The 22888-nt window shown below is 45.6% G+C and overlaps 2 protein-coding genes across 4 annotated transcripts in view; one reads left to right on the forward strand and one right to left on the reverse strand.

Annotated features, from left to right (window-relative positions):
- The window catches only part of SYN2 (synapsin II), a 224150-nt gene that overhangs the window by 83855 nt on the left and 117407 nt on the right, over positions 1 to 22888 (forward strand). The gene's annotated exons all lie outside the window — the stretch shown is intronic.
- Positions 129 to 22888, reverse strand: part of TIMP4 (TIMP metallopeptidase inhibitor 4) — an 80250-nt gene continuing 57490 nt past the window's right edge. The window contains exons 2-5 of one of the 2 annotated variants that reach the window (XM_075574947.1): positions 14764 to 14864; positions 8332 to 8446; positions 6045 to 6169; positions 129 to 3724 (exon numbers count right to left, since the gene is read on the reverse strand). In XM_075574947.1, coding sequence (XP_075431062.1) covers positions 3527 to 3724; positions 6045 to 6169; positions 8332 to 8446; positions 14764 to 14864 — 539 coding nt within the window. In that variant the 3' untranslated portion in view covers positions 129 to 3526. The remainder of the gene's footprint in view (positions 3725 to 6044; positions 6170 to 8331; positions 8447 to 14763; positions 14865 to 22888) is intronic. The other variant, XM_075574948.1, reaches the window with a different exon arrangement.

A 22888-nucleotide genomic window follows, 5' to 3' on the forward strand; every position in this document is an offset into this window, starting at 1 on the left:
CATTTTCATTAACCCTTTATTAGTGGTAGGGTAGAGTACGGCGTTGCTTGCCCCTCCCATAGGAATGTAAGGTATATTTTGCAAATAGCTGCTGTCAAAGGATTTGAAAAATTCAAACTGCAGACATTATTTCAATTATATTTAATATGGTAGATAAATACTCTATGAAAACACCTCACAGTATTTCACAAGGGAACAAACACACATGAAAATATAAAGATGTGTTAAATACAGCTACAAATATACTAGTATTTAATACAGTATGGTTATTCTAGAAACTGAATTCAAAATGACTGTACGACAAACATTGCCATTTTCTGCATTGCTGCTAAATTATACGCACTGAGAAAACATCCTGTGCGAAATGAGCCGGTGCCAGGTAAGCAGAGCAGGGATTCAAAGGACGGGAGTATTGTTTTGGCAGCTCTGGGATACATTGTGGTGTTTCTTAGCAAGAAGAAAAAGTGACACACACATTATAATAATTGTGTGACATACTTGAATACATCTGGGCTTATGTCAAGTTACTGGCTTAAGCAGCAATGACCCCCTGTTTTAGACTAGATATAGTCTATTTTTATTTGCCAGTATGGTATCGGCTGATGGAAAAGGATGGAAGTCTTTGCTCTAATGACATTGGGACTTTCTGCTAGTTCACAAAATTAGATTGACTAATTGTCTTTATTTACCAATAAGGAAAATAATAATGTTATTATTTTAGGAACTATGTACGATATGATAACTATATACAAATATATTTGGGGAGAATAAAAGGAGCTTTCAAAAGAACTATTCATCCCAAGGACAGTACAAAGGACTCGGGGCCATCCCTTAAGGTTGGAGGAAAAGAGATTTCACCAGCAACAAAGGAAAGGGTTCTTTACAGTAAGGGCAGTTACAATGTGGGATTCATTACCCATGGAGACTGTGGTGGCAGATACAATAGATATCTTCAAAAAAAGGTTGGACATCTTTTTTAGAAAGGAACGGTATACAGGGATATACCAAATAAGTAAACATGGGAAGGATGTTGATCCAGGGAGTAATCTGATTGCCAATATTTGGAGTCAGGAAATAATTTATTTTCCTCCTTATTAGATATTGGATGTGTCACTGGGGATTTTTGTTTGCCTTCCTCTGGATCAATATACTCTAAGTACGGACATAGGATAAAGTATCTGGCGTCTAAATATAGCATAGGTTGAACTTGATGGACTTTTTTCAACCCCATCTACTATGTAACTATGTAACTTTTTATAAACAATGTAATAAAACAAATTAAAAACACAACTAGGGGACTTTGCTGTTATAATTTTTGGCAGTTCTGCAAATGGATTGCACGTTGTCAACTTAATTATTTCTAACCATATATTCTCACTAGGGGCTAATGAAATAAACAGTAAAATATTTTTTTTCGATAAGAGATGCATTTTTATATTTTCTTCTGAATTTCTCTGCACTCCTCTTCTAGTTTATTTTATTTAGAGAATATCTTTTTTGACTGGTAACCATGTTGAAATCTAAATATGCATTATACATGTATTAATCAGTTTTCTCAGAATTAATCATTTTTTACTTATGCAGTGATTATGAAATCAGATGAGTATATACTAAAAACAGCAAATAAGACGTGTACCTTATTACATATAACTATTGCAAAGGATCAAAAAAAAAACTACCCTCTGTTTGATTTAAAAAAACACCTTAACGTTTCCAGTTATTCTTATCTCTGTGTTTATCATATTTTCAGGTTTTCTACTTGGTTTTTGGAGGGTTTTTTTCTGAAAATATAGCAGCTTCCATTTGAAATCATAGAAGTCGTGGGAATGCAACACATGAGATTAAATTGTTATTTATTATTTCTGAAATACTGAGAAAAAGAACAAAATAGTAATATACTGATAAGATATTAATATGAAATATCCCTAGGAGTGCTTTCATTTTCTTTACTTTCTGGGGTGGGGAAAGAAAGAGCCTGGTACTTTAATCTGACTTATATTTGTAAAATAAGTCATATCTACAGGGCCTGTTAATAATGAGAATAATGATTACATAATCAATACATTATTAGTATTGAAACCAGAGGAGCAGACCACTGACATACATGCACAAATAATTGAATGGTTACAGCAGGAACCCCAGCGCTTTCCTTGTTCAATGTTATTTAATATTTTTTTTAGCATTATAGGATTGAAGCAGGGGGTGTCCGGAGCGGAGCTGCGTTAACTTCACCTCCGGGACCCCCTGCTCCCTGAGATAATGGGGGGTGTGTGAATATCCCTCTGTGCAGGTAGCAGCTCCAGCTGGGCTGTATGCAGCTACCGAACTGGTGGATTTAAAGCTTTCGTGTCACGGGGGACACTAGGACACCGTGACATCACCCTGGTGGCTTCCTTTTGACTTGTGTGTCTGGGAGCTTAAAACGTGTGGAGCTGCTAACAGCACCCACTTCAGAGGTAAGTATCTCGGGAAGCAGGGGTCCGCGGAGCTGAAATTAGCGCAGTTCCCCTGTGGAGACCTCCAGCTCCCCACCTATTGAAACAAAACAACATGTTCTGCGGCTGTAAAATAATTTTTTCATATATGACAGTTTATTTGATTTTATTAACGTATCTTATATAATGTGGGGTTTACAAAAATCATCCTATTGATGGATTCAACATTGGTTGTAGACTAGAAACCCAGTCTGAATGGAAGCCAGAGGATCCGATATAAACAGGTATCTATGTTCACTAAGACGCATTGAATGTGTTTTGTTATTTTATAAAGTGATATATTTAGTAAATTATAATCTCAGCACATCATTTCATCCCACGTAATACATTAAACGTATGTAATGTATATGTGTTTTATAACCAGGAATAATATTTCATAATGAAACCATAAAATATAGACACCAAAGAGCTTTCCCTTCTCTAGGCATTTGAAGAAGAGACTTGGGAAGTTTTGAAAACTCTGTACACTATAATTTAATCTATGCAGAACTCATGTTGGCCTCTAAAAAGTATCAGTACTTAAAAAACAAATCTTATCTAGGCAAAATTAGATACGAAATACTGTTGGCACAATGTGCTTCTGATATCACCAGTCCGTGAGAAGACAAGTCCTAGTGTCATTTTCCTATTTTAAATGTTGGAGAATAGTTTATCATTGTTTAAAATACGTTTACAGATGTGACTTTATAAAACACATACAACTTCAACAACTTCATTTCTAAAATGACATTTCGTAGGAAGACAAAGAAATGGTCTTCTGCTTTTTGACAAACATTTTGCAAACCAGCAATTCAGTGTGCTTTAAAGAGCACGACAAATAATATTTAAACAAAGGCCCCTGTATCAAAAAGGCTTTGGGGAAGGTTATCACTCATTCTACCAGGCCACCAATTCCATAATATCAGGGCAGCGTCAGTGCAATTCAATCTATTGTTGTCTAAGAGCTTAATTAGGAACTTGCACTTCTCAGCCATACGCTTCTGGTGCTTGGTACAACTGATGGGATTAGCCACAGGGGCAACAAGGAATGTCTACGGTTCGCTGATGTCAACAAATTCCTTATCTGGAAGAGGTCCACCTCTGTACCAGCTACAAGAACCATCACTTCGCTTGATGCAGGCATAGTGCTTTGCTTGTTGTCCATATAAGCTTCTTTCTATCAGCCAGTCTGTCCAGAGACACTCATTTGGGGCACTGAGGGAACAGGGTACCATGTAGCATGTAGTAATCTAAGCATAAAATATTACGATGGGTTATTAGCATTACATGTTTTAAAAGAATTGTAATTGGAACAGTGTATAAAACAGTTAATCAATGCTTTAAAACATATAGTAGATTTGTAGTACATTAGATTTAATTTAGGATGAGACAGATACTGCTCGCAGAACTTACTATTAAAAACCCCTCAAAGTTCTATGACCGCGACTTTTAGCCATTGGTTATTTTTCATGTAATTTTCAGTCCAATACCCTAATTTTTTTACATATACCTGCACAAGACAGATCTGTGCTTTGGTTCTACATAAGTTCCAGAGGGGCCAATAAAAAAATGTTTCTCAGCGTCAACAGTATTCCAGTACATGTCTCATGGGCAGAATTCTTAAAATGTGTCAAATATCTGTTTTATGAAGCAGTCTTTGTTAAAAAAATAAAAATAAAAAAAAGGTGCTCTTTCGCGAAGAATTTCGTTGGCATCCATCATCGCATCAGAAGAGTAAAAAAAGTATTATATTATTATAAAGATTATTATTCACATATCCTGATAATATTACAAATGTAACACAATGCTAAGAAATAGTTGTCCTTAGCCTGTAGTTTAGTAATGCTTCGATTCAGAAATAAAAAGCGAGAACTTAAAATTGTCGATAAATGTCAAATTATGGATCGCTTTTAATAAGTATTAACATCTAACAAAAGCCAAAAGTCCTGGAATTCAAATTAGAATATTTCCCAGGTGTGTTCACAGGTATCTCGGATTTCTGCAAAATAACCCTATTTATTAAGCCAATGTAACGACGTGACATTTGGGCAGCTGCAGCTTCACTTGAGAAAGGCAGTTGTGTCTGGCGAAACGTCACGTCGTTACATTGGCTTAATAAATAGGTTGTTTGCAGAAACCGGCCCTGCTTCCTGTCTGACTGGCTGATATCGGGGTGTAGGCGGGGATCCCGGAACCGGCACTGCCCTGCTTCCTGTCTGACTGGCTGATATCGGGGTGTAGGCGGGGATCCCGGAACCGGCACTGCCCTGCTTCCTGTCTGACTGGCTGATATCGGGGTGTAGGCGGGGATCCCGGAATCGGCACTGCCCTGCTTCCTGTCTGACTGGCTGATCCTGGGGTGTAGGCGGGGATCCCGGAACCGGCACTGCCCTGCTTCCTGTCTGACTGGCTGATCTTGGGGTGTAGTCGGGGATCCCGGAACCGGCCCTGCCCTGCTTCCTGTCTGACGTGCTGATCTTGGGGTGTAGGCGGGGATCCCGGAACCGGCACTGCCCTGCTTCCTGTCTGACGTGCTGATCTTGGGGTGTAGGCGGGGATCCCGGAACCGGCACTGCCCTGTTTCCTGTCTGACGTGCTGATCTTGGGGTGTAGGCGGGATCCCGGAACCGGCAGCACCGGGCACTATATCCATACCTTTCCTGTTTTGGTGTGCAGCAGATATCCGCTGTTTATTCAGCGGTATCTCTCCACGTGTTCTATAGAGGAGGATTTTGGAAGCTATTTAAGTCAGTTTGTCCTCCTCCATCTCTACCTCTTCCAGCACGCGTCTGGGTGGCAGTAAGGCCGAGTTAGGTCTGACTTAAGTCATGTGATATTGAGTCCCTGCTTTAGCCCTAATGGCTGTTAGTGCGCACTGTATGCGCTGTTAGGGTAACTGCCTCTATAGCAGCAGTGTGCCATTCCTCAAGGACTGACAACAGGTCAGGTTTTCAGGCTATCCCTGCTTCAGCACAGGTGGTGCAGTCATGACGACGGAGCCACTGATTGAGCCACCTGTGATGAAGTAGTGATATCCTGAAAACCTGACCTGTTGGTGGCCCTTGAGAGCTGGAGTTCACCTCCCCGCTATATTGCATTTCATTCTGACTAACGGCTGTTATAATTAACGCAATGCTCTTTATGGTAGAAAACACGAGTTAACATTACATTAGGCTTTAAAGATATGCGGTAAGGTTTTACATCACGTTAAGGCAGTTAACAGCGCTTTTGTGGATCTGGGACAAAGGGATTTATAGCATAGCACTATTTAGTGGATGTGTGTGTAGTTCTTTAAATCATAGTAAGTTCAAATAGCAACAATTTCCTTTCATAGGAGAATATGTTATATTGATTTCAAAACTGTTTAAATGTGTATTACACTGTCTCTAAAGAGAAGTTAAAGTAAAATATTACTTTGACTTGCTCTGTTTGTATAAGAAACAATTAAAAAAACGACTGTAGGATGTCCTTTCTGCTCTTTGAAATGAGTGTCTTTGCTGTGTTCTTTAAATGAATGTTATTTGGGGTTTTGTTTATAACACGGTGAGACCAGAATATAGTGACACTTACTTTGCATTCACATCCCGTTTGGAATCTCTGATTCAGGATTTTCTTTTGTGATAATGACAGGTCGTCCCATGGTTCAATGAAATTACATAACTGGATGAAAACTTTGTTATCAATAGAAATCTGACCTTCAGAAAAAACAGAAATCAGACAGTTACACAAAAAAACAGAATGTGAAAGTGAGAAAATACCCCAAGAATAGGGAATCTTAGTGGTACTTGAGAGATGCATTCATACTCACTAAGCAACTTTATCTATACTGTATTGTGCAAAATGTCCGAATCTTTGTATAAATTAAGAAAGTAATTGCAGCTTAACCGAAATCCTATAAACAATAAGGATGCTGGTACTTTGGTGATTCTGTGTTGTATTGTGATAACTGACATTAAATGCTGCAAAGATCACTATACAGTACTTGTTAACTAACTATAATTATTCACGTATGTTTTATCTAGTACTGTTTTTCCTGTACTCACATCCTTTGGATTTGTGGTTCTGTTTTTTTGTATGTACTAAACAGGACTAGAAATCTCTGGGCTGCTAAAGGGTATGCGTTTCAGCAAGACTGAACCATACTAAAGCTGTCTCACATTTTAATCTGGTCTGTAACTGTTACATAAGCCTATAAGATATATTATCTTTAACTGTGCATGCAATGTCTTGTATATAATGTATACCCTGTTCACTTATGTAACTGTATTTGTAACCATGTATCTGTCATCATAACTCTGTGCCCAGGACATACGTGAAAACGAGAGGTAACTCCCAATGTATTACTTCCTGGTAAAATATTTTAGAAATAAAAAATAAATAAAATTACTATAGTTAATGATTACCAATGAATAGCATGCACTGTGTGTTCTGGCTTATACTGTGAAAGGTTGTGTTATAATCACAGTTGGCCAATGGCCTTGGATAATTCCATATTTTGGAAAGGGCATAGCTTTTTGGACACACGATGTATATACATCTGCCTTCTGTTATTTATTATGAGACGTGCCTTGAACTTACTTTTGCCATTATCTTTTTGGATGATTAACTTGACATAAATGCTTGTTTTACATTGTTGTGCACATATTTGGTTGGGTCACATATTTGTATTTGTTGAATGGAGTTGGACGTTCTGATGACTGCACTGGTCCTGGAGAAGTGTCTATATCTCATAGCTTTCGATACCTTTTCATATACAGACATGGGAGTTGTTACATTGTTCAGAGCTTTTAGAAGGCTGCTGGCCTCTTCATGTGTATTATGACATCATATACTGTATAGTATAGTGTACTCCGGGAAATGTGTTGGGGAGAAGATAATAGGTACACACTGTGCTAGCTGTCAGATGTTTGGCTTTTAAGAAGTATTAAGGTAACCTTCTCACAGCTGAAGGACAGGAAGGGCATTATGAATGGCCGCACCGTGCCAGAATATTAGAATCTTGGTGCAAAGCTACAGTAGCAGTTTGAGTCTAGAAGACAAATCCATTATTTGTAATGCCTTTGTGTGTTTTTGAAGATGAAATCCATAGCGCACGTTTTTTGGCCGAGTGGGGCGGAGGGCATCTAACTTCCTGTATAATACTCCTTAGTCCCCTGGACAAGTATCGTTGGGTGATAATGTCGCGGCTTATTATTGGCGACCACGGGGGCCATTGTGTAGTTATTTGAGAGAAAATATAAACCATTAAAGTCAACCAAAGAGAGCCTGGAGCTGAGAGCACCGCGAGGGAGGGGTAGGGAGAGGGGGGAGGTGGGAGGGGAGAGGTGGGAGGGGAGAGGGGAGAGGGGGATTGCAGCTTTAAAATGTACATTACTGGTTAATACATAGTAATCAGTCGGTAAAAATATATGCATCCAATATATTATAGGTTCAATATTCACACAGCTGCTTCAGCTCCTGAAATGTTGCATGTCTACTTCATTTGGACTTTGTATTACAAAACCTTTTTATTTGTTGCCATACTAATCATTCAGCTCGTTAATTTATTGGCTATATTTGAAATGATTACGATCACCAAGTGGAGACCGGTCTTCATAAAGTGTAAATCTCTAATGCAGTTTTCTAATTCCTCACTCAAAAGACCTGGTACGTATCAGACTGTATGGCTCGCTAAGCACCATAAAATGCAACGCAATATAATATTCCAAAACGACTGAATGATTATAGGCAAAGGTCATCTAGTGACATGAAACCTTTGCCAGCTTGTGTGGGACCATGGAAGAAGAAACTGAAATTATAGGCAAAATACAAAGTATTACTGTAAAAATAGGTGCAATGTGCAATAGTTTTTTTTTACCAGTTAGAAGATACTGTTTCTTGTTGTTTGCTTCTAATTTCACCCCACAAAGAGAAGAGTCGAGAGGAGTATAAACATACTGAATATCTTTTATTTTCTCAAATCCTTTGAACATCTAGAATTGTATAGAGAAATAAATATTAGGTTATATATATTGATACAGTACATGCATTTATTAACACCAAATATCAAACAGTGATTGAACATTACACACATTTTCAGTTCAATGAGATTAAGCCAGCATGCACAGGGTTAACATCATCAGGAAAAGACAAACAACTTCAAAGACCTGGACTTCGTCGGCACCTCCCTCCCGCTCAGCAAGCCCCACGTGCCGCGCCTCCTCCTGCTAAGCACCTCCCTCCCGCTCAGCAACCCCCACCCGTGCCGCGCCTCCTCCTGCTAAGCACCTCCCTCCCGCTCAGCAACCCCCACCCGTGCCGCGCCTCCTCCTGCTAAGCACCTCCCTCCCGCTCAGCAACCCCCACGTGCTGCGCCTCCCCCTGTTTAGCACCTCCCTCCCGCTCAGCAACCCCCACCCGTGCTGCGCCTCCTCCTGCTAAGCACCTCCCTCCCGCTCAGCAACCTCCACCCGTGCCGTGCCTCCTCCTGCTAAGCACCTCCCTCCCGCTCAGCAACCCTCACCCATGCAGCGCCTCCTCCTGCTAATCACCTCCCTCCCTCTCAGCGCTCCCTCCCGCTCAGCAACCTCCACCCACGCAGCACCTCCTCCTGCTCAGCAACCCCCTCCCATGCAGCACCTCCCTCCCGCTCAGCAAGCCCCACGTGCCGCGCCTCCTCCTGCTAAGCACCTCCCTCCCGCTCAGCAACCCCCACCCGTGCCGCGCCTCCTCCTGCTAAGCACCTCCCTCCCGCTCAGCAACCCCCACCCGTGCCGCGCCTCCTCCTGCTAAGCACCTCCCTCCCGCTCAGCAACCCCCACGTGCTGCGCCTCCCCCTGTTTAGCACCTCCCTCCCGCTCAGCAACCCCCACCCGTGCTGCGCCTCCTCCTGCTAAGCACCTCCCTCCCGCTCAGCAACCTCCACCCGTGCCGTGCCTCCTCCTGCTAAGCACCTCCCTCCCGCTCAGCAACCCTCACCCATGCAGCGCCTCCTCCTGCTAATCACCTCCCTCCCTCTCAGCGCTCCCTCCCGCTCAGCAACCTCCACCCACGCAGCACCTCCTCCTGCTCAGCAACCCCCTCCCATGCAGCACCTCCCTCCCGCTCAGCACCCCCTCCCGCTCAGCAACCCCCACCTGTGCAGCACCCCCTTCCTGTTCAGCACCTTCTCATGCTCAGCGCCCCCCTCATGCTCAGCGCCCCCCACGCTCAGCGCCCTCCTCACGCTCAGTGCCCCCCTCACGCTCAGCGCCCCCTCCTGCTCAGCCCCCTTCGCCCACTCAGTGCCCCCCTCCCGCTCAGTGCCCCCCTCCTGCTCAGCAACCCCACCCGTGCAGCACATCCTCCTGCTATGCACCTCCCCCCCGCTCACTGCCCCCTCCTGCCCAGCCTTGTAGAAGAGAAGGGAGCCCCATGCCCCCTAGTGGCGCAACTCAGAAGGTACCGGTATCATATAGCTGCGTATTGCCGGTGAATGAAATCCACAATCACTGCAGCTGCCAGTTATAATGCCCCGCCGACACTTAGACCTTGAAAGGTCACAGTAATCTGGCAATACCCAATAGCCTCTAACTGGAGGTAGATCTGAGTAGCCAAAATAAATCCTTGTAGGAAAACTCACTGTTTTTTGCAGGTGGACGCCTGGCAGCCTCGGTGCGCTCCTACCGATGCAGGTCACAGGATACGCGAGAAGGTGAGGCGGAGCATCTGCGCGATGAGGGAGTAACAGACGGGACCACTCAAATCACTACAAACGCTTTAATGGCATGGAAAGCAACATTGACACACTCTTACGCGTTTCTCACGGCAAACCGCGCGTTATCAACTTTATCAGAGTACTCTTTGATAAAGCACTGTTAGCCGTGCGAAATGCGCAAGAGTTTGTCAATGTTGCTTTCCACGCCATTAAAGCGTTTGTAGTGGTTTGAGTGGTCCCGTCTGTTACGCCCTCATCGCGCAGATGCTCCGCCTCACCTTTTCTCGTACCCTCCCGCTCAGCGCCTCCCTCCTGCTCAGCTCCCTTCTCCCACTCTGCTCCCCACACCGATTCAGCACCCCCACCCATGCAGCACCTCCTTCCTGCTCAGTGCCCCCCTCCCGCTCAGTGCCCCCCTCCCGCTCAATGCCCCTCTCCCGCTCAGCGCCCCCCTCCCACTTAGCACCCCCTCACCCTCAACACCTCCCCCTCTCGCTCAGCATCCCCCTCTCTCTCAGCGTCCCCCTCTCTCTCAGCGCCCCAGTCACCCTCAGCGCCCCCGTCACCCTCAGCGCCCCCCTCCTGCTCAGCACCCCTCTCCCGCTCAGCGTCCCCTCACCCTCAGCGCACCCCTCCTGCATCTCTGCTGTGGGTGTCTCTCTGCTGTGCGGCTGATATCACCTTAACTCTGAGTCGCAGCAAAGGGAAGTGTGCCCTATGTTTCCACTTACATTTCCTTATAGAGTGTAAGCTCCTTGGGACAGGGCCCTCCTTACTTACTGTTATAAATAAATAATAATAATAATATGATCTTGGCCAGTAGCTACAGGCTCATTGCCCACATTGAAGTGCTGTGAAGCCATGTTCCCTTGCGTGGGAAGATTTACGAAACATTCATTTGAATGGGGCTGAAATAAGCAAGAGGGGGGGATGGATTCCCAGCACGTCGGGGAATAGGGAGTAAAGGTCAGGTGAGATCAGCAATATATATGGGGAAGTAGCACATTTTATGTAGGTGATATATCAATGTAAAGAAAGGGAGCACATAATTTTGTTTCAATTCATTGCTTCACTGTTTACGTTTGCATTAAATGTAACAAAATGTTTGTACATGTGACACAAATTGTTATCCAAAATAGCTTTATGCCACCACATACCTGGCAATTTTTTGGGATGCAAATACAAGATAAAAAATGATGCGCAGAGAAGTAGAATTTGAGACCATTTACTATAAGCTTTGTGTTATTTAACTTCTCCCCAGATCCCCCAATCTCTCCCCAGATCCTCCCAATCTCTCCCCAGATCCTCCCAATCTCTCCCCAGATCCTCCCAATCTCTCCCCAGATCCTCCCAATCTCTCCCCAGATCCTCCCAATCTCTTCCCAGATTCTCCCAATCTCTTCCCAGATCCTTCCAATCTCTCCCCAGATCCTCCCAATCTCTCCCCAGATCCTCCCAATCTCTTCCCAGATCCTTCCAATCTCTCCCCAGATCCTCCCAATCTCTCCCCAGATCCTCCCAATCTCTCCCCAGATCCTCCCAATCTCTCCCCAGATCCTCCCAATCTCTCCCCAGATCCTCCCAATCTCTCCCCAGATCCTCCCAATCTCTTCCCAGATCCTCCCAATCTCTCCCCAGATCCTCCCAATCTCTCCCCAGATCCTCCCAATCTCTCCCCAGATCCTCCCAATCTCTTCCCAGATCCTTCCAATCTCTCCCCAGATCCTCCCAATCTCTCCCCAGATCCTCCCAATCTCTCCCCAGATCCTCCCAATCTCTCCCCAGATCCTCCCAATCTCTTCCCAGATCCTCCCAATCTCTCCCCAGATCCTCCCAATCTCTCCCCAGATCCTCCCAATCTCTCCCCAGATCCTCCAAATCTCTTCCCAGATCCTCCCAATCTCTTCCCAGATCCTCCCAATCTCTCCCCAGATCCTCCCAATCTCTCCCCAGATCCTCCCAATCTCTTCCCAGATCCTCCCAATCTCTTCCCAGATCCTCCCAATCTCTTCCCAGATCCTCCCAATCTCTCCCCAGATCCTCCCAATCTCTCCCCAGATCCTCCCAATCTCTTCCCAGATCCTCCCAATCTCTCCCCAGATCCTCCAAATCTCTTCCCAGATCCTCCCAATCTCTTCCCAGATCCTCCCAATCTCTCCCCAGATCCTCCCAATCTCTTCCCAGATCCTCCCAATCTCTTCCCAGATCCTCCCAATCTCTTCCCAGATCCTCCCAATCTCTCCCCAGATCCTCCCAATCTCTTCCCAGATCCTTCCAATCTCTCCCCAGATCCTCCCAATCTCTCCCCAGATCCTCCCAATCTCTCCCCAGATCCTCCCAATCTCTCCCCAGATCCTCCCAATCTCTTCCCAGATCCTCCCAATCTCTCCCCAGATCCTCCCAATCTCTCCCCAGATCCTCCCAATCTCTCCCCAGATCCTCCAAATCTCTTCCCAGATCCTCCCAATCTCTTCCCAGATCCTCCCAATCTCTCCCCAGATCCTCCCAATCTCTCCCCAGATCCTCCCAATCTCTTCCCAGATCCTCCCAATCTCTTCCCAGATCCTCCCAATCTCTCCCCAGATCCTCCCAATCTCTTCCCAGATCCTCCCAATCTCTTCCCAGATCCTCCCAATCTCTCCCCAGATCCTCCCAATCTCTCCCCAGATCCTCCCAATCTCTCCCCAGATCCTCCCAATCTCTCCCCAGATCCTCCCAATCTCTTCCCAGATCCTCCCAATCTCTTCCCAGATCCTCCCAATCTCTTCCCAGATCCTCCCAATCTCTTCCCAGATTCTCCCAATCTCTTCCCAGATCCTCCCAATCTCTTCCCAGATCCTCCCAATCTCTTCCCAGATCCTCCCAATCTCTCCCCAGATCCTCCCAATCTCTTCCCAGATCCTCCCAATCTCTTCCCAGATCCTCCCAATCTCTTCCCAGATCCTCCCAATCTCTTCCCAGATCCTCCCAATCTCTCCCCAGATCCTCCCAATCTCTTCCCAGATCCTCCCAATCTCTTCCCAGATCCTCCCAATCTCTTCCCAGATCCTCCCAATCTCTTCCCAGATTCTCCCAATCTCTTCCCAGATCCTCCCAATCTCTTCCCAGATCCTCCCAATCTCTTCCCAGATCCTCCCAATCTCTTCCCAGATCCTCCCAATCTCTCCCCAGATCCTTCCAATCTCTCCCCCGATCCTCCCAATCTCTCCCCAGATCCTCCCAATCTCTCCCCAGATCCTCCCAATCTCTCCCCCGATCCTCCCAATCTCTCCCCAGATCCTCCCAATCTCTCTCCAGATCCTCCCAATCTCTCCCCAGATCCTCCCAATCTCTTCCCAGATTCTCCCAATCTCTTCCCAGATCCTCCCAATCTCTCCCCAGATCCTTCCAATCTCTCCCCAGATCCTCCCAATCTCTCCCCAGATCCTCCCAATCTCTCTCCAGATTCTCCCAATCTCTCCCCAGATCCTCCCAATCTCTCCCCAGATCCTCCCAATCCTCTTCCCAATCCACAAGCGGACACACACGGCACAAAACATGGTGCAAACACCTTGATACACTGACACAATAAGAGATGCAAAATGAAAATGACACAATTTGTGGACATTTTGCTCCAAATTTGCCTTGATGCCTCCTTCCTACAGTATGTCTCTAATTTTCATTTCATTCTCCTTTTTTATGCATCAATAAATACTCACAGAGGATTACAATCGTGACAATCAGGCAGTATCACACATTAGCTCCCATTGTCTTACGGGCATAAACCCCTCAGCAGGGCCGCCAACAGAAATGGTTGGACCCAGGACAAACATATGAAGCAGGGCCCCCCAGCACACTGGGGGCGGGTATGACCAGCAGGAAGGGGTATAAGGAGTTAATGGACTTGGGGGATGGGGGCAGTAATTGACCTGAGGGGGGATTATAAGGATGTACTGAGCCTGGGGAGGGAGGTTTGAGGGGTTACTGGGTATGTAGGGGGTTCTGAGCCTGGAGTGAGGGTGTAAGGGGGTACTGGTTCTGAGGAGGGGGAATGTAGGGGGTACGGGACCTGGGGAGGAGGGTACTGGGCCTGGGGTTAAAAGCAGGTACTGAGCCTAGGGAGGGGGTGTAAATGGGGTAATGGGTCAGGGAGCATAGTGGTCTTATCTGCCCACTTACCTGCAGTCCAGGTGGAGGCCCACAGAAGGGGGGGGGCTGGGGAACCCCTCCTTCTAGATGGGCGTCAACCAGCAAAGGAGCGGGCCTTGCAGGGGGGCCTGGGGAAGGATAGGGCCCTTCTTGCCTGCATAGGTGCGGGCAATAGTCTCTAGCATCGCTGGCTGAGTCACTGATTAAGTCACTGTGCTGAAGCAGGGATATCCTGAAAACCTGAGCTGTTAGTGGCCCTTGAGGACTGGAGTTGCCCACCCCTGGTATATATAACATATATTCAAATGAACAGATATGGGTCCATACTTACTAAACAGCCCCCTGCCAAGAGACACCTTGCAGCCCTGGGTGGCTCATTCCAGCACTTGGCTGTAGGGGGCGTATTACGGCAGACGAATGCTTAGTAAAGATGGGCCATGATGCAATATATATTATCAACAAAGCAAAACAACAATATTGTTGTACCTTTATTAGTTTGATTTCATACTGGATCATCTTGATGGCGCTGAAAGGGTCAGCACTTGTAGACATAATCACCTTTTCACTGGATATTTTGGCACGGATCACTGCAAAAAAAGTTTTTTGCTGTATGGTTATATAATCCATCACTTACTATTAATTATTAGTAAAAACATCACAAAGCAAACTGCTTCTCAGAAACAGCGTTAACGCCATGAAAGCGTGTGTGAGGACACAACGAGCGGCGTTTAATGGTTCTTACCGGTGCACCTGTGATGTCTGCAGCTAATGTAATAATCTGGGAGTAAAGTAAGAATATTCTGCAGATTGTTGGTAAGACGGACAGAGGGTTTTGAAACATAGGAAATGAGAAGCAGAGGCAGCCCCAGGGGCAGAGTATTTCTGTACCCCGTTATAGTGTGTGCCCCCCTATAGCCACCGCAGTTGACACAGATGAAGCTTTGTGAGTAATAATAACCTTAATACATTGACACTTGCAGGACCGTGTTCAGCGTGCTTCTCCTAGCATCGGTATTACAGTAGGACGATCCAATGCATCCCTATATATTGCTGACCTGAGGCAGAGAGAGGACCCTCGAGAGCTTGCCTTCTAATATAAATTGTTAGTCCAAATAAAAAAGATACCACCTAATACTGAAGTACTCACTTACTCTGCACCCTATATACAAAGACACCACACTGCTATTGTTTCCGGGACACGTTACGAGATTACAGCTGCGTAAACACTTTTTTTGGCCACAACTCGGCCGGCAGAATTACTTGTGGTGTTTATTTGTGTCATTGCAATTCAGTATGAGTCCGGCACGTGGCGCCCTGAATATCTTTGCCTATTCCCGCGCATGCACCGTCTACAGCAACACGACACGTGTGTTTCTGTGCAATGTAAGAATGGCACTAGAAATGTTTACAATGTCTAGGGGCCCATTATTATTATTATTATTATTATTATTATTAATAAGATGTCATTGAGACGTTGGATAACCTCTTCTACCCCAGACAGGAGAACGGTCATTCTTCCATGTCAATGGATTATACGTGTGCACTTTTGTAAATTATAGGTTATTAATAAATGGTAAACATTCTTAAAAAATGTATTCATGGTTACAAAGTAATCATTCAGTTATATATATATATACACACACAGCAATTACTTCTGTAATTACATTCGCAAAAGTACTCTGAGAGGACCAGCAATTCTGTGCCTGATACAGGTTACACGGTACAGTCAGTAATGGCCATGTCTTTTAGTTCTCCCAGCCCAACCATGTCTTCAGTTCCTCCATTTGATGTTATATCTGTTTATGAGACATTCAAGTTACCTTTCTTATTTTAATAAATACAATAATGAATCTGTCCTCTAGTAATGTTGCCAGAGTCTGTGATAGTCACCCAAGCATCACGTAAATGTATGTATGTAAGAAGTCTTTATTTATATAGCGCCATTAATGTACATAGCGCTTCACAGTAGTAATACACGTGGCAATCATATAAATAACAAATAACTACAAATAACAGATCATGGGAATAAGTGCTTCAGACATAAAAGTAACACTGTGGAAGAGGAGTCCCTGCTCCGAAGAGCTTACAATCTAATTGCTAGGGAGAACGTACAGAGACAGTAGGAGGGCATTCTGGTAAGTGCGTCTGCACGGGGCCAAGCTTTATGTATCGTGTCTAGTATTAGCCACAGTGCTATTCATATGCTTCTTTAAGCAAGTGTGTCTTAAAGGTGGATAGAGAGGGTGCTAGTCAGGTATTGAGGGGAAGGGCATTCCAGAGGTGTGTGGCAGTCAGTGAGAAAGATTTAAGGTGGGAGAGGGCTTTAGATACAAAGGGGGTAAAGAGAAGACATCCTTGAGCAGAACGCAAGAGTCTGGATGGTGCATAGCGAGAAATTAGGGCTGAGATGTAAGGAGGGGCAGAAGAGTGTAAAGCTTAAAAAGGGAGGAGGAGAATTGAGTGCAAGATGTGGGATTTGATAGGAAGCCAGGAGAGGGATTTCAGCAGGGGAGACGCTGAGACAGATTTAGGAAAGAGTAGAGTGATTCTGGCAGCAGCGATAAGGATAGATTGTAGGGGAGACAGGTGAGAGGCAGGGAGGCCGGACAGGAGGAGGTTACAGTAATCGAGATGGGAGAGAATGAGGGCCTGAGTCAGAGTATCTTTGTAATATTGCGGAGGAAAATGCAACAGGTTTTCGATACGTTTTGAATGTGAAGGGAGAATGTGAGAGAGGAGTTGAGTGTGACCCCTAGGCAACGTGCTTGGGCTACTGGGTGAATGATGGTACTTCCAACAATAATGTGGAAGGAGGTAGTAGGGCCAGGTTTGGGAGGAAGTATGAGGAGCTCTGTTTTTGCCATGTTAAGTTTAAGTCGGCGGAGGGCCATCCAGGATGATATCGCAGAGAGACATTCAGGAACTTTGGTCTGTACAGCAGGTGTAAGGTCAGGGGTTGAAAAGTAAATGTGTGTGTCGTCAGCGTAGAGGTGATATTTAAACCCAAGAGATGTGATTAGGTCACCTACAGAAAGTGTGTACAGAGAAAAGAGAAGAGGTCCCAGGACAGAGCCCTGGGGTACCCCCAAAGAGAGATCGATAGAGGAGGAGGTGTTAGCAAAAGAGACACTGAAAGTACGATGGGAGAGGTAGGAGGAGATCCAGGATAGAGCTTTGCTATGAATACCAAGAGTATGGAGAATGTGAAGGAGAAGAGGGAGGTCCACGGTGTCAAATGCTGCAGAGAGGTCAAGTAGTAGGAGCAGAGTGTAATGACCTCTGTCTTTAGCAGCATGGAGGTCATTAGTTATTTTAGTGAGGGCTGTTTCCGTGGAGTGAGCAGTGCGGAAGCCAGATTGTAGAGGGTCTAGGAGAGAATAGGTGTTGAGAAAATGGAGCAAACGAGAGAATATAAGACGTTCAAGGAGTTTAGAGGCAAAAGGCAGGAGGGAGACAGGTCAATAGTTACAAAGACAGGTGGAGTCAAGCTTGCTGTTTTTGAGTAATGGTATAACTGTTGCATGTTTGAATGAGGAGGGAAAGGTACCAGATAAGAGGGAAGAGTTAAAAATCTGTGTGAGCATAGGGATTATAGTAGGAGCAAGAGGTTTTAGGAGATGGGAGGGAATGGGGTCAAGAGGGCAGGCGGTAGAGGGAAAAGAGGAGATCAGCATTGACACATCCTTTTCCTTAAAATACTCAGCAAGGTCCTGAGGTGAGATGGCGGAAGAAGAGGAGGCAGCCGAGGGTGGTCTGAGTAGAGAGTCAAAGACAGCGAAGAGTCGGCATGGGTTAGACTTGTGCATGTTGATTAGTAAAGAAAAGTAGGTTTGTTTAGCCTGAGAGAGAGAGAGCAGAGTTGAAACAGGATAGCATACATTTGTAGTGAAGGAAGTCTGCGAGAGTATGAGATTTCCTCCAGAGGCGTTCAGAGGAACGAGTGGAGGAACGCAGCATGCGTGTTTGGGAATTTAGCCAGGGTCTGGGGTTAGAAGGGCGAGGACGGCAGAAAGAAAGCGGGGCATGTAGATCAAGAGAGGAGGATAAGGCAGAGTTGTATTTCCTGACCAGGTTGTCAGGGTCTGTAACAGAACTGAGAGAGGAGAGGGAGGAGCGTAAAGTGGAATCAAAGGCTGGTAGTTAATAGAGCGCAGGTTTCTGCAGAAACGAGGGGTAGATGGAGAAGAAAAGCGAGAAATAGAAAATGAGATGAGGGTCAGAGAGAGGAAAGGGGGAAATGGAAAAATCAGAGAGAGGAAAGTTTTTAGTGAAAACCAGGTCTAGATAGTGGCCATCCTTGTGGGTGCTAGCAGCAGTTCGCTGTTGAAGGCCAAAAGAAGAGGTTAGAGAGAGAAAGCGGGAAGCCCAAGGCAGAGAGGGGTCATCAATGTGGCAGTTGAAGTCCCCAAGGAGAAGAACAGGGGAGTCTGAGGAGAGAAAGAAAGAGAGCCAGGATTTAAAGTGAGAGAGAAAGGCAGAAGGGGGATGAGTAGAGGTAGGTGGGCTATAGATGACCGCCATGTGGACAGGGAGAGGAGAGAAGATCTGGACAGTGTGAGCCTCAAAGGAGGGTAAAGCAAGAGAGGGAGGAATAGGAAGGGTTTGTAATGGCAGAGAGAGGAGAGGAGGAGCCCCATGTCTCCACCCCTGCCATCAGTGCGCGGAGTGTGGGAGAAGGAAAGGCCACCATAGGAGAGGGCAGGTTCCAGACCAGAGTCAGACTGAGTGAGCCAGGTCTCAGTTATAGCAAATAGGAGCAGAGAGTGAGAGAGAAAGAAGTCATGCACAGAGAGGAACTTGTTAGAAAGGGAGCGAGCATTCCAAAGGGCACAGGAGAAAGGGAGAGAGGAGGGAGGGTGGCAGGGGATGGGTATGAGGTTGGAGGGGTTGACGCCAGAATAAGTAGAAGTTGCATTTGGCAGGCGAGGATGAGAGCATGTACAAATTAAGCAGGGACCAGGATTTAGAGAGATATCGCCAGAAGCAAGGAGGAGAAGCATGGATAGACAGAGGATGTGTGAGGAGGATTTGTAGGGGTGTGTTTTAGTGCAGGGGATATAGCTGTGCAGTGTCAGAGGGGTCAGGTAAGAAAGGAGTTCATGTGAACTGAGAAGTGGTGAAGGAAGGAGAGATGGAGATATATGAATAGAGCTGGAGGCATGAGGCTGGTAGAAAGAAGTGCATAATTTGAAAAGAAATAGGTCATAGTAAATATAAATAGTAAAGGTGACATCACAGCAATAGTAAACTGCTTAGATGTGCAGTCTGGAGTAATAATAATAATAACAGCATGTTCTTGTATAGCGCCGCTAGTTTTATGTAGCGCTTTACAGAGACATTTTGCAGGCACAGGTCCCTGCTCCGTGGAGCTTACAATCTATGTTTTTGGTGCCTGAGGCACAGGGAGATAAAGTGACTTGCCCAAGGTCACAAGTAGCCGACACCGGGAATTGAACCAGGCTCCCCTGTTTCAAACTCTCAGTGCCAGTCAGTGTCGTTACTCACTGAGCCGCTCCTTCTCCTTGTAGGATAGATAATATCCTAATTGCCAGCGTAGATCAAATCCAGGAATCAGGGCCAGTTGGTGTTGTCCACTTGCTCACTCCTTTTGAACTCCCTTTTAAACTCCACTATGATTGCTACTTAAATGGGCTACTTGACATGGGCTGCTCACAGCATGGTCTGCAATGCTGACTGGGTATATAGCTCTAAAATCTCACCAAAATTAAGTACAGCCCAGGCAACTTAATTAGCACATGCGAGGGACACTAACACAGTGCAGTTTCCAACATTATGGGTTCATCAAACATGCAAATAAACATGTTAAAGAAAACAAATATAAAGATTTTTATCTTCATGCCGTACAAACATTTTCTCATTTCAATCAGCAAATGTATTCAACTTTTTATTTGAGTTTCCAGTGGTGACATCTTTCTTTGGCACATCGCTTAGTCACCTCAGACCTAGGAGATTTAATTAACCCAGAGTTCATGGACTATTGCTTCAGCCTGAAATACGGTATTAGGAGGATCTCAACCCGGGTGAAGGAAGTGGGCGGTAAAATACACAATAATGGGAGGGTAAAAAAAAGTCACAAATGAAAAACTGATGCCAACATTAATAAGGAAACACATCCAAGCATTACTCAGAATATTTTAGGAATATTTTAGGGGCTTATTCAGTAAGCTCTGAAGTGTGTGGAATCAGCCAAAAACTACCATTCAAGTGAACCGCGATTTCCGCTGAAGAGCTGATTGAACAAACACCTTAATAGTTCTGTGCTGAGTAATGATGCACATTCCAAAAAACCATGTATGAAATCATGCCATGTAAGGACAATCAATGGTGCAGACTCGGACTGTACATTCATTTTCAGGGCAGGCGGTGTCAAAATGATTTCTGCTATCAACAATTTCAGCACTAAAGTGGTTAAATGCAGCTTTATATATCATCCATATCATCCTAACGTGTGTCTGCGTGACTACTATCTATTTAGTTTTTTAGTATCGCAATGTCACTGACTTTGATTATCCAGAGTCTGAATATTTGTAACATTTACCATAGGTTGAACTTGATGGATGTATGTCTTTCTTCCGCCGCCTCTACCATGTAACATGTATGTAAAATACCAATAACAATTCCAGCTGAAGGAGCGCAGTTAGAACACACGTGTGCGGGCGATCCTCTTAATATCTGTAACCCGCCTCCATGCTGCTGTCCTCCGCTCCCAGCAACTGAAGCTTTGCAACACGGGTAGAAACCCCAAAAAAAGCAGAAATGCAGCAGAGAAATAAATATATAGTAATATTTCTAATTTAAAAGAAAATGTGCTGAAGCCGCGATATCATGAAAACCTGACCTGGCGGTGGCTCCTTCAGGAGTTTGCCACCCAGGCCCAAATTGTAACATCTTCAGCAGAATAGGGAGAGTGGAGGAGAGACGATAATGACCCAGTTCAGAGGGACTTTGTCCCAGGGATTTGGCGCCCAAGGATGGGTTCCTGCTTTTCTCCCCATGCCATGTAGGCTGAGAAGATTGTAGCGGGCCGAGCAGTGGGAGACAGTGGGAGACAGTGGGAGACAGTGGGAGACAGTGGGAGACAGAGGGAGACAGTGGGAGACAGTAGTGGGAGACAGAGGGAGACAGTAGTGGGAGACAGAGGGAGACAGAGGGAGACAGAGGGAGACAGAGGGAGACAGAGGGAGACAGTGGGAGACAGTGGGAGACAGTGGGAGACAGTGGGAGACAGAGGGAGACAGAGGGAGACAGAGGCAGACAGAGGCAGACAGAGGCAGACAGTGGGAGACAGTGGGAGACAGTGGGAGACAGAGGCAGACAGAGGCAGACAGAGGCAGACAGAGGCAGACAGAGGCAGACAGAGGCAGACAGGCAGACAGAGGCAGACAGTGGGAGACAGTGGGAGACAGAGGGAGACAGTGGCAGACAGAGGCAGACAGAGGCAGACAGAGGCAGACAGAGGCAGACAGAGGCAGACAGAGGCAGACAGGCAGACAGAGGCAGACAGAGGGAGACAGTGGGAGACAGAGGGAGACAGTGGGAGACAGTGGGAGACAGAGGGAGACAGAGGGAAACAGAGGGAGACAGTGGGAGACTGGTGGGGACGTGATTCTTTTTTTATGTTTTATGTGAGTGTCTAAGTATTTTTATTTAAAAGATTACAGTGTATTTAAAATGGCACCGAAACACATTCCCGTCTGATCGAATCATTTGAAAGCATACAGACAGCTCTGAATGCAAACGTGAAATTGTATTTTATTTAACATTTTACAACATGGGTTTGTTGGAAATAAGCAAATCTTTTAACTTCTCGTTAGCCAAACAGCACTTTCAGTTTTGCAGAGACATGAATTGAGCTTTATTTAGATATTTTACGCATGCCAAGCTTTTTTAGCACATACAGGTTTTTTTCCAGACAGTTTTCCTGTTTTTCTTTCTTCCATAATATAACATTTTTTTGTGGTTAGAGCCCGGCCTGTTTCAGTAAATCGTTTTATGTAATTACGTTTTGTTTGTTTTTGTGATGCAGGAACTTCCTGGTTCTGTTATATTTGGACTTTTATTGAAGCCGCGTCTCATGCACTTGTGGCACCATTTATTGTAATATAAATATAATTCTATTCCGCCCGCGGTATTTCCGCTGGAATGTACATTGCGGGATATTTCTTTCTACACAGGAATATATGTGGTTACCTGACCCAGTAATGTTAAATGCTTCCTTTTCGGATACATGCAGAATTCTAGTGACTGTATTGGATTTGGAGACATCTAGGTTAGGGGGAGGGGGTCTGTGCTGGTGTGGGGGGAGGGAGTCTGTGCAGAAGTGGGGGGGAGGGGGTCTGTGCTGGTGCGGGGGGAGGGAGGGGGTCTGTGCTGAAGTGGCAGGAGGGGGTATGTGCTGGTGTGGGGGGGAGGTCTGTACTGGTGTGGGAGGGGGTCTGTGCTGGTGTGGGGGGAGGGAGGGGGTCTGTGCTGAAGTGGGGGGAGGGGGTCTGTGCTGGTGTGGGGGGGGAGGTCTGTACTGGTGTTGGAGGGGGTCTGTGCTGGTGTGGGGGGAGGGAGCCTGTGCTGGTGTTTGTAGGTCTTTGCTGAT

This window comes from Ascaphus truei, chromosome 17 (genome assembly GCF_040206685.1).
Source record: "Ascaphus truei isolate aAscTru1 chromosome 17, aAscTru1.hap1, whole genome shotgun sequence".
In the NCBI taxonomy this organism is placed as follows: Eukaryota; Metazoa; Chordata; class Amphibia; order Anura; family Ascaphidae; genus Ascaphus; species Ascaphus truei.